At 37.1% G+C, this 12,777-nt stretch overlaps 1 protein-coding gene across 1 annotated transcript; it reads left to right on the forward strand.

The window, feature by feature from the left end:
• Positions 1-1,793: 1,793 nt before the first annotated feature.
• Positions 1,794-12,007, forward strand: LOC104399290 (poly(ADP-ribose) glycohydrolase-like; the record flags this gene model as incomplete). Its single annotated transcript, XM_010015144.1, has 6 exons — positions 1,794-1,852; positions 4,879-5,859; positions 8,086-8,269; positions 9,400-9,522; positions 10,853-10,936; positions 11,933-12,007. Coding segments are annotated over exons 2-6 (1,404 nt in total), but the record flags the coding sequence as incomplete, so codon positions are not given.
• Between the last annotated feature and the right edge of the window lie 770 nt (positions 12,008-12,777).

Consider the following 12,777-nt stretch of genomic DNA (forward strand, 5'->3'; position numbering starts at 1 on the left):
GCATGTAAGCAGATGTTGTCTTTTTGTTGCCTCTTAGGTTTTTACCACCTTCTCTGTAGCTAAAAGAGATGTTAGTTGCATTAAACAAAAATGGTGTGTGTTGGTTATAGAGCTTAAATGGCTAGTTGGATGTTAAAATTCAGACCAAAGCCATTTCAGTTCTGTTCTGCAGCTGCTGCTGTCATTCCTATTTGTTGTGCTAATGAGTAAGTATTCCTTCAAGTTCACAGCTCAAGAGGTAGTCAGCTACCTTTGAAGAGATTTATTTGTCCCATGTTTTAACGTGTCTCTTCAGGTTTTTTTTCTGGCTGCTTCTTTCCCCTTTCCTGCAGGCAATTTGGGTTAACACTTCAAACAGAAGGTGGTGAAATCTCTTAAACAGAAAGACTAATAGACTTCAGTTTTAGTAAATCTTTAGAAATAAAGATGTTTCCATAAAAATCCATGAAGTTGTTATTTTTGTCTTTGTGGGATGAAGGTGAGCATTTGTTATTAGATGGCTAAGTATGGCACAGGTATCCTTGTGCCTATAATCCACATACGCTTGGCATAACTCCCTGGTGACCTAGTCACATGGTGGCAGTTCTGCACTGTAGTTTGTGCAGCTTCAGAAAAACATCTGTGGATTACTTTTTCATTTTAGCAGTTCTGCACTGTTGATCAGGATACTTGGTAACCAGCTGGGAAAAGCATTCAAGGCCTTGAATGATAGGGGAAGCGTTTGTGAAACAATGTCTCTAAAGTTGCCAATGGCATAAGGTACCGGTGCTACAAGTTGCACAATCTCCATTTGCAGTAGAATGCTGAGTCTTTCCATAGTGTAGTGACCATTAATCGAAATAGCCAGATGTGCTGTACTGGTTTTTAAGTTTGCAAAACTACTGTTGCAATAGGGCACATTTTCCTTACCCAGTTGAAAGCAGTGAGTAAACATCTTGCACAGCCAGCAGTGGCAGGTATATGATTTCTCTTGGCAACTGGAAAGGGAACTGAAGTTACTTGCCAAATTTTCAGAATTACCTTTAAATAACAACAAAACTAAAAACCCCTTCTTATATTAATGAAGAATACCTTCCAGTTGTTAAATAACTGATTTTATTTTTTTTTCTCCCTATCATCCTCCCAAGTCTCTAAATAATATGTTCATGTGCTGCTGCTGTATTGAACGCTTGTTTGAACTGCAACATCCCAGAGATAAGACTGATCACACTCACTGGAGCTCTGTCATTGTCAGTAAATCTGAGAAAGTTGTGTCCTTCACATTTTGTTGCTGTTTAGGGGAGTAAACATTGATAGAGTTTACAAGTTTATGGATGAAGGGGAAAAGAAAAAGTCCTTTTCTCAGCACTTGTCACTTCTAGTGTGTACGGTCTTTTGTCATATTGCCTCTTCATTCCAAAATTCAGCAGAATTAAAGGTGGTAATGAGAGGTGGAAAGTTCAATTTGCCTTTTTTTCCCCTTAAACTAGTTATTCACTGTATTTTATTTTTTTTTTAAGCCTATTGAAAAAAATGTTGGATGAAAAAAGCCCCACCATGCACCAAGCCTGGCTTTTATAAAGATTATTACAGAACCTACAGCTGCTGACTGATGCAAATTAAATACTGCATCACATGTAGTTTTAATAGTGTTAGTCCCTTGATGCTCCCCATAGTAGACATGTTAATGAGAACTTAATTGAGGTGTTTTTATCTTCATCCAGTACAAGTTATCTTATTCATATGCAATCGTGTTGCAGTTTTATCATGTTTCATATAATAATGTAGTGAACTGTGGTTTTTCAGTTTGTAAACAACGGACAATTACCAGTTGGTTGGAGAATAAAGGACCCAAGACAACTGAGTCCAAAAGGTAAAATGAACAGCATACCTACGCAAAAGTTGTGTTCTTTGAGTGGGCCTGTGGGGAACTCAAATTGCAGGTTGTTAGTACAGCTAGCTACTGAAGAAAAAGGCAACCCCATTTCTGCTGCTTTCCTTACCTTGGTACATGCTCTTGAATATAAATAACTGACAGAGTTTCTCTATGAAGAACTACTAATCACCCATCCTGCTCTTCTAACCCCCAAAACGTTATTGTTGACTTAGGTTCCCAAAGCACCTCACTGCTTAGGTGAATAAATACTACTGCTCCTGCAGAGAAAAAGATTTGAACCTGCAGCAAGGGAAAGCAACTGCTGCATCCCATGACAGTCAACCAGTTAGCTGCAATATCATACTATGTCCTTTAGTCTACAGTTCTGCTTTTATTTTTGTTTAATGTAGGACAATAACAGTTACAGATTTTGGCTGATGGTCCTGCATTCAACTCACAGTTCTGTTGTTAATTTACAGACAAGATTCTGTTTTGGTTTATCTCATTGGACTGTGATTGTAGTATAAGAATGTGCAGCTTGACTTAGTTTGAACCGTAATTTACAGGTGCTCAAATGTGCCTTCAGGTTATTTGTGAAAGATGTTATAAAAGTTTTGCTGTTGAACAGCTTCAGGTCAAGTTTGGTATCTTCCGCTCATGTAGTCTATCAGGAACAATATTTGCAAGGTAGCATTAAAGTTAAACTCCTAGGAGTTCAACTGTCTGGTGCAGAGGAGTAACATATTTTTCTGTAACTACAATTGTAAATGTACTGGTTTATTTTTCACTGATGTTTGTTAATAAATAGAAATTGAAATCCATAGCAGTGCTAAAATAGCTGAGAAAACTTGTGATAATTATTAATACAGAAGTACACAGGGCTCAAGTACAGGCTTACAGGTGTAGAAAAGCAAAGATATTAAGAGGATGCTTAAGGAAGGAATGTTTCATTTTATTTTCTTAAGATGCGCTGTAGTGTATTGCTTTTATGTACCCTCCTCAGCCTCGCTGACAGATTACAACCTAGTCAATTTTAAGTAGCAGGTTAGTCATGTAAACATTTCATGTGCCTTTTTATTGCAGTTAACATCACAATTTTAACTTATCATAGCCATAGATTGGCTTCAGTTGGAAGGGACCTTAAAGATCATCTAGTTCCAAACCCCCTGCCATGGGCCGGGGCACCTTCCCACTAGACCAGGCTGCTTAAAGATGCCATACAACCTGGTCTCAAACACTTCCAAGGATGGAGCATCCACAGCTTCTCTGGGCAACCTGTCCCAGTGCCTCACCACTCTCAGGGAAGAATTCCTTCCTACTATCTAATCTAAATCTACCCTCTTCTAATTTAAAGCCAATTCCCACTGTGCTGTCACTGCAAGCCCTTGTAAAAAGTCCCTCTTTAACTTTCTTTTAGGCCCCTGTCAGGCAGTTGAAAGCTGCTCTGAAATCTTCCCAGAGCCTTCTCTTCTCCAGGCTCAACAACACCAACTCTCTCAGCCTGTCTCTCAGTAGAAGAGGTGCTTCTGGCCCTCTGAACATCTCTGTGGCCCTCCTCTGGACTCACTCCAACTGGCCCATGCCCCTGTTGTGTTAGACACCCCAGACCTGGATGCAATACTCCAGGTGGTGTCTCATGAGAGTGGAGTAAAGGTGGAAAATCACCTCCCTTGACCTGGTGGTCACAATTCATTTGAATTTGAACACTGTCTTTGTTAGATTTGATCACTTGCGGAGATGGCAGCAGTAGCATAACTTTCATTTTTGTTCATCAAAATTTTCAGTGCGGTAACATATGCCTACATGGGGAGTTAAATTATCATAACATAAACGCCTCTAAAACTGTTTTAAATAATCTTCCTACGGATGAAGTTCCAAGTTATTGTCTGCTGCTCCAGCCCTTTTATTGTTTGTTTTCTTTTTGGTCTATAGTGGTAAAATTGTGAATGCTATCTTTATACAGAGCACTCTTTGAGAATCTGTTATCATTCAAGGAGGCAATTAGTGCCTTCAGGAATCTATGAAGATGTTCAGTTGCTGAATTTAGGATTGTGTAGTAATTGCATATTTTCCTGTTTAGTGGAGATGAGAATCTGGGCAATGACCAGATAATCCAGAGTTTAGCATGCTTAGCTTGCGCTGGTGATATAAAATCTTGTCATAACATATTCAGGAGAAGGTATTGACAGAGTGATATGTACACCAAGACTAGCCAGGTTTTTTTTAATATTCATACAGCATCTAAGTATTTTTATCAATACACTGACGCAGAAGTTAGCACATGTGACATGACTTTCTAATGTTCTCTTGAAAAGTGTTGTCTGCTCATACAAAACTCGCTTCATTTCCGTGTGTAACCATTAGGACACATTTCTTTCCACTCTCTGTGTAAGATGGCGCAGGGCAAACTAGCTTATTTTTCTTAAAAAAAATAATAATTAATGTCTTTTAATTTTTATAATAATTTCTAAATATATTTCACTCTTACGCTTTTGTATTGTGAATATTTTTGAAGTCATGGGCTGTTTATTAAAGTAAGGAAGTAATAGGATGGTTTTGAGGCTATGGACTACAGTGTCCTGCTCTTCTAGATGATGACTTTGTAGCTCTGAGGGAATGGCTACAAAACCATTGATTTCCTTGCTCACTGTATTTAACTGATTAAAATGAAAGCTAAGGAGTACTTTATCATGACTTCTAATTTTTTTTCCAGAGAAAATAACTAAATAATAGCTTAATACTGTTTAGATTTTAAAATAAGGATAATGAATCACTGGAACAGATCTCAAAGGTAAGCAACTGATTAATCGTCCTTTGGAGCTTTTAAATGGAAATAGGTTGTTACTGAGCTGCATTCCCCAGTGAAGTAAAACTTGTTGATCCTAGTTGTGCTTGCATAATATAATGAGTAAAATTATATAGTTTTTATTATATGTTTATAATAATTCCTTTAAAATACATGTATATGTACAGAAATTCCATTTGGAGAGACGACATTTAATTCCCTTACTTATCTTTCACAGATTACACAGCAAAATTAGTAACAATACTGAAGCAAATTCCAAGATGACTTCCATTAAAAAAGAGAACTTTTGTGACCATGATGTGAGAAAGCTAGAGAATATTTGTCAGCAAAATTATTCAAAGCTATCTGTGGAAGTTGGTGCAAAGCATGTCAATTTGCCTCAGACAGGCAGCATGTATAACTGGGAGGCTGAGGACAAAGATCCAGTCTTGGACACAGAGCCTGTGAAGGGGATGCAGTCTGGAGACCTCTTTAAAAATGCCAACATTGATCAGATGCACAAAACTGGCAAGCAGGCTCAGAGAGGCTGTGAGGAGAGCAGTGATAATTGTACTCAGAGGAAATCATCATCTGGCCAGTCTTTGAAAATGGGAAATACAAAACTTTCTTCAAAAGACATTGAGACAGATGGACAAGTGGCTTCATGCAATTCACAGAAGCTGAAGACTTGCGATTCCGTCCTTTTAACGAGTGAACAAGAAGGGGATGTAGTTCCAGAAAGTCCACTTTCAGATGCTGGTTGTGATGCTTGTATATCTGACCTTGGGGGTCCTGAGAAACTGAGCAAATGTCAGAGCAGTTCGGGGGATTCACCTGCTTTTGAGAAAGAAAGTGAACCAGAGTCACCGATGGATGTAGATAATTCCAAAAATAGCTGTCATGGGTCAGAGGCTGATGAAGAAACAAGTCCATTTCTTGATGAGCGAGAGGAGATTAATATGTCAAAATCCATAAACAAATCTTTTAGAATTCAATATGGGGATGCTGAACTGGAGTCAAGAAAATCACGTTTTTCTGCCAAGGGCTGTGAAAGCTTTGAGGAAATAGATAATTCTGTTAAAGAGGATGGTCTGCATACAAAGTCACCTGGGATCTCTCCTGCTCCATCATCAGAACTCAAAGGTGCAAAACAGAGTGTGAAGAGGGACTCCAAAATCACCTCTCACTTCATGAGGATACCTAAAGTTGAGGAGAAAAGGTAGTGTTCTGTCTGCCTCTTCTTCATCTGTTTTTTTCACGCTTTAGAATTTGGAGGCTGGATTGTGTAAAGCATTTTGTAAAATGTGTGTTAAGACACAAAGACAGCTTTCATGCAAGCTTAAAGTAACTTATTTTTAATGGGACTACTTGTGTGTTGTTTTTTAACAGGATCTTTGTCCTGTGCTTATTTTTTCTTTTTTTCTGTTTTTTTTTGTTTTGTTTTGGTTTTGGTTTTGTTTGGTTTTTTTTTTTTTATATCATTGGAGATCTGCTAGAATTTGGAATTCAAGACACTGTAGGAAGTTATTTTCTTTTAATAAAGAAGTGATTTAAGACCATGGGGTTTTTTAATGCTTGAAAGTGAACGTTGGTACAGGAATGCTTAATGGAGTGTAGCTCTAGCATTTATTACTTCATTCAGAATACCTGAAGAAACTGATGTCTGCGTGGTGTTTTTTTTAAGTTTCATCTGTCAAAAATACTGAATCTAGTTTGTTAAAACATCAGTGCTATGTGAAATGAACAGCAATGGAAATGGAAGCCCTGAGCATGACCCAGACTTCACATGCTAGGTGTCGTGCAAAGACAAAAGGATAATCTCTGCTCTGAACAGCTCAGATTTCAATGGTAGCTGAGAAAGTGAATAAACAGTAAAGGAATAAGCAGAAACAAGAGGACTGTGTGTGTTGATGTAATAAGCAAATTATCTCAGTAGACCTAAAATAGGGCAAAAAAGTAGTTTTGCACATCTACTGCGAGGTGCTTTCTGGATGCAAGGAGCAGCACAAGCCACACTTCAAGGAAATGAATAGGGTGACAGAGGGTGGCTAACTCATGGTAGTTTACATGTGAGAAATCTTAAGAGATGAGTAGGCTGAGAGTGGAGTTGGAAAACAAAAAAAGGTAGTTCCTAGGAAAAAATGGATGGATAAATAATTTGCTAACAAAAGTATGGGAAAGTGGGTCATAAAGTTAAAAATGATGGGTTTGGTCTTTTCACTAATGTAAATGAATTGCTGTTGTAGCAAAGCAGCAAAGGTTGAGGCTTGTGTTTGTCAGTGCGAGAGTACTGTGTGTTACAATAAATCCATGTTTGAGGAGGGAAACTCATGCAAAAGTTTTGCTGTATAACTAGATGGGAATCCTAGAAGTGCTTTAGAAAATAATCAGTAAGGTAGAGTATGGGGCTGTAGAGAGATTACTGTTTTCCTTTTTGGGGCCTAAACAAGATGATGTGAAGGTTATAAACCACAGTGCCAGACAAAATAGTGGTACTGCCTATAGTGCTTAAGAGGGCAATTAGAAAATGTTAAGGCTTTTCTCCTGGTTTTTGTTAGACCAGGTCTACAGCAGGTAATAGTGTCTCAACTTGTTGAGAAAGAAGTTTTAGAGTATCAAACATATTTCAGTCATCAGTAGGGCTTTGCCAGAATTGTCCTTTGGCCCTCAGATGAGCACTTGGGCCTGTACCCGGTGTCAGGCCATGTGTCACCATTCGCATGTGATTGGCCAGGTTGGAGGCATTGTCTGCACCTGAAGATACTGGCATGTGCTTAGACTTAGTGAACAGGTTGGACAACATCTTTATCTAAGGGTGGAGTAAATTTGCTAAAGGAAATTTAGAGGTCTAACCAGTACCTCAAAGTGTAGGCTTTTAACTTGTTTTGCATTTCACTCTGAGAACTTTGTCTTACATGAGAAACATTTGGTATATTGCATCAGACACACAGCAGGTTGAGATTTTTCTTCCCCATATCATCTCAGGTATACCAAATACCTTTGATCATTAAAGAGGATTAGATTAGCTCATCTGCTCTTGCATATATTTGAATTTTGCAAGTGTTTTTTGGTTTGCTTTTGAATTTCTACTTCCATTGTATGCCTGATGTGAAGAATAAAATCCTAGTGAGAAGGGGTGGTTAAGAAGTTGGAATTCTTTTTGTTGGTTGTTTTGTTTTGGGTTTTTTTTTTATAGTTTGAAGAAGGAATATGTGCATCCGTGTATGTGCGCGTTTTCTAACAGTTGTAAAGGGGCTGTAGAGGGTATCCTGACAAATGCAGACCAATGAGTCTGTCTCCTGTCCCCAAGTAAAGCTTTGGCCTGGGGTCACAGCAAAGGCTAGCAAATAAACTGTTACAACCCTGGAGTGGAAGTTTTTGTGTTTGCTTACCAGTTTTTTTTCAGTGGAAGTAAAATCTTTCAATGTATTTTATTTGACAGCAGGAAAGAAAAGTGTGAATTCGAGCCCCAGAGGCCAGGAAGGAAGATTCCTAAATATGTGCCACCTCCTCTTCCAACTAATAAGAAATGGTTTGGGACACCAATTGAAGACATGAGAAGAATGCCTACGTGTGGGGCTCGTCTGCCACATCTGCGACCCTCAGCCAATCATACAGTAACCGTCAGAGTACGATCATTCAGTGTATTATCTGAAATCAAATTTCTTACTGAATTGTTCAGTAATTTGAAATGCCAAATGTTAGTCTGGTAGTATTAGCAGGTTGTGAAAATCAATCTATGCTATTCCTTGCAGGCAGACTGGGGCAGCTGATTTTCCTAAAAATTGACTTTTCTGATGCCCAGGATTTAGGATATTAAGATCCAGAAGAAATGTAATTATGGTTTCACTGCCTCTGGCTTGTTAGGGACAAGTATTTTCCTTTTGCATAGGAGTGTGTTTACTTCCTTGTCTGAGTTTTAAACTGTGGGAATTTAAATACATCTTCAACATTGTCATGTTACATTTTCATTTCAATATTCTGTTTTGGGTTCATGATAAACAGAAGTTTCAAGATATGCGAGATAAGAAAAAGACAAAGAATGAAGAGGATTTTCCATTAATTTTACCACCACATTTTAGATCAGATCTGATATATTTGACTTTAATCTTTTGGAGTAGTATGCAGTCAAATTACTGTTGAAATAAAACGTGACCAGAAACCGGTAGGGTCATAGATAAATCCCAAACAAAAGAAAAGCACATTAAGTTTAAATGCAAGTTCTGAGAGAATCGGTGCTGCTGGAAGACCATATAGGAGATTAAGTCTTTAAGAGCATCACGTTATTTATTTTTAGATTTCTGATATTCTGGGGAGTACACTTGAAATACTGCCATATCTAGAAGGATTTCTCATCCTCTTCAGTGTTAGCTAAAGAATGTCATTTCTGCACATGACTATAGTTATACTTTAAACTATGTTTTGAAAATATTTGGATGAAACTATGTAGATACTTAAATTCATAGTTGAGGAAATCTAGCTGGTAATTGGACACAAAATAATTGCATATGTTACCTTTATTTTGGTATGTTTCAAGAGGTCAAATGATCAGATGGTGTTCTTTTCGGCAAGTGTAACACCAGAGTAACAGATGGACTTTATTTTTTTCTTTCTAACTGGTCAGTTTGTAGCTTTCCCCTCTTCAGAAAGGGTGACTGTAGAGGAGAGCTTTTTTAGCTGTTTTTTCTTACTTTTTATTTCTTTTGTTTAAAAACTTGAAAGAAGTGAGCTCCCTCCCCCTGCCCCTTGTTTGTTGCAGGTAGATCTTCTGAGGGAAGGAGAGGTTCCTAAACCTTTTCCAACTCACTACAAAGATCTGTGGGACAACAAACACGTTAAAATGCCTTGCTCAGAACAGAATTTGTACCCTGTAGAGGATGAGGTAAGATGAAGTATTTACAGTTGTGTAATCAAATGAGTTTGTTCACATATTGGTGAGTTTTCAGTTCACTGCATTTGCTCAGTTGGCAAGCTGTGTGTATAGAATTGGAAAATCAAGTAGATGAACGTACCTATTCTGAAAAGCTGGATTCTGTGTTGTGATGCTTCAGGCAGAGCAGAAGACTTTGTTTTTGTTGTTTTGGTTTTGTTGTTGGTTTGTTGGGTTTTTTCCTAGTTATTTTACCTAGCCATTGATTTGATGATGTACATATATATACTTGGAGTATAAACTTATATTCCATATGTATTTCTTTACTTCGCTATTTGTTATATATATATTTTGTGTATGAAACAATTTGGAATGCCAACAGATGTGAATGAATTTGTAACCATGTTTTGATTATAATACTTAGTTATCGCTGATAGTAAGGTGTATCTAGTGTTCTGCTAAAGCAGTGGTGGAGAGCTTAGAGTTGGCCTTGCATGGTTTGTTGATGTGGTATTTCTTGTCACTGCTTGAGACTTACTTAAACATACAAACCGAAATATTTACACTGTGATGAGTGAAATCAGCAAGTGTGTCCTGTAGTGAAGGCTATATAATGATTATTGATACGAGTCTGGAACAGAGAATTTTTATAGCCTTTAGGGAATACTCTCAGTCTTTTCATTTATCTGCTTTACAGATAGAGTATAAAATGAATTTAGTTGATGTTTTGGAGAGAAAGTGCTGATAAGATTTTTGTTGCTGCCAGTTGAGCAAGTCGAGTTGTCTCTGCCCTTGCGGTAGTCTAGTCAGAAATGTCATTTTTGCTTGCAGTGGTCAATAAGACTTTTGTGTTGAGAAAAAATACCACAGAATGTCTTAAATTTGGGTTGGTAGAAGAGTCAGCCACAGCTATATGCTTTTATAATCTGTGCCCTTATTATCTTAATACTATGTTTTTACAAAGTTCAGTTTATATTTTTGAGTTGTGGATTTTATAACTCATCATGTTTTATCTGCAAAATCCACTTTCTTCATGAAGAATATAGTGAACATTATTTGTCCTTGACAATGGACAAAGAAGAGCGCTGCATATGTGAAACAGCTCTTTATGAAATTTGTGACTGCTTCAGTTAAAAAGGAATTCAGGGAAGTAAGATGCAGTGGACTATAAGTTGTAGAAGTATTTTACAGTTGCTCATAAAATGTGGTTTGTTTTTAAAGAGCTTCACAAGTAAAGCAAATTTTATTTAAAAAACTCAGTCAGGGAAGATAATTATTAGTAAATATGACTTTCCGTTTTTAATAACTTCATCTGACCTTGTTTTGGGCTTTTATTTTAAAGAATGGCGATAGAACTGCTGGAAGTAGATGGGAACTAATCCAAACTGCCTTACTTAACAAGTTTACTTGCTCACATGATTTGAAGGTAAGCTGGTCAATTTGAAATCAAGTATATATACATATAAGTACACTCAGATTCTCTGTGTACTGTTAGTGATTCTGGCTCAGTCCTGTTTGATGAATCATTTACAAAAATAAATTAAAAAAATATCATGCTGTTCAAGGGATTCTCTAATGAATTAAGGGTCTTAATTAATGAGTCGTAAATGATACCACTGAATTTATTAGGTATTATTAAAACAACTTGTCTTTTATAAATCTACATACAACTGTCCAGCAGTATCTAATAGTTTGTGGTAGACATGGCATGTAGGACTTTTCTATGACCAGTTGGCAGGGCGATGCACAGGTGTGAGAATTTGAAACACTGACTGCTGACGTCACTAAAACTGCAACAATTCAAGCTGCTGACATAAATCTGTAAATTGTGGAGACTAGTGCTCTGTTGATAACTCCTATAGTTTGTATTGGCTTTTAATGAATTGTGATTTGGAGCAGCTTAGAATTGCTATTATGTTTTTTGTGAAGAATATAATTTAAATTATACCTGAAAAAAAGATGGAAAAGCTACAGATAGACTTTAAATGAATAAAGTTTTTAAAGGTGGTGGTTGTTCTAAAGGGTCTATTTAATTTTGTTGTTCAGATTCTTTAAGCTCTTAAGCTGGTAAAACATCTGCCATATTGCTGAGGGAAGCTTTTTTGGTATTTTTAAAGACTGCAAGCACAGGGTGAGGATTATTTACATTGTATGTTGTAGGCAGATCCAAGCATGCCTTGTCTTGTTTTGTGCTAGGAGGAAAAACCTATAGACTAAAGCTTAATCAATGCTAAACCTAAAATAAAAGGAGTCAGTATCATGGAGTTGCACCATATTAATCCACATCTGTGGATTTTGATAGCTCTGTGACAGGTTTTAGCCACTAGATGGTACTGTTCCTTCACAAAGGAAATTCCATAAAATCGTTTTTCTTCTGTTAATAAGTATGTCTAAGCTTTATTTTGTTATGGTCTTTCTTCAGGAGGCTATACTGAGGTACAACATTGCTTATTCCAAGAAATGGGACTTCACAGCTCTTAACGACTTCTGTGAGAAGGTAAACCAAGTTGACTTAAAATAGGAAGAAAAACAAATTATGTGACTGCTTTGTCTATATGTCTCAATGCTTTTGGCTTTATTTCCGTTTTCAAGAGTAAAGGTTTTGCAGTCGCCTATGTGGATGGTTATTTGGCTGGTAACTTCAGTAGAAATTATAATTAAGCTTTATAAACTGGATTAATTTTAAACCTTAACCAGATGATTTGAGTGCTTCAGTAACACCTAAAGTTACTGAAGGTAAGGTGAGAAATGCCTTTATGAAAACCAGATTTATTAAGAAATTGTATTAATACTTTTAGTGTAATGGTTTCTTTTTCTTGTTTTATAGAGTGTTGCTCTTTTTTGCCTTTTTTTTTAAGCAACTTCTGTGTTGCAGTGGTATGTGTATAGTCTGTGCTTTGCTGGTCTAGCAGTAAAATTTTGCTGTATGGTGAGATGATGAATTTCAACTGTAGGGCCTTTGAAAGGTTGGAGTAGTTTTCATGACTTCATGTTACCTTCCTGAAAGAAGAAAAACAAACAGTAGGTGATAAATGCAAGTTGGATTCAGCTGTCTCCAGACAGGAGAGGAATGATGGGGAAATCAACTATGTATTGGTTTCACTGAGCTTTCACTGAGGGTGAAAAGGAAATTTCTGTCACCTGGGAATGGCGATGTATCTGTGAGGTTCCCAGATGAAGGGAGGAGACCTGTTTCAAAATACAGATTCTTGAACCAAGGTGAAAAGTGTGGAGACATATGTGTATATATATATATATATATATATA

This window comes from Nestor notabilis, unplaced genomic scaffold (genome assembly GCF_000696875.1).
Source record: "Nestor notabilis isolate BGI_N333 unplaced genomic scaffold, ASM69687v1 scaffold10975, whole genome shotgun sequence".
Lineage (NCBI taxonomy): Eukaryota > Metazoa > Chordata > Aves > Psittaciformes > Psittacidae > Nestor > Nestor notabilis.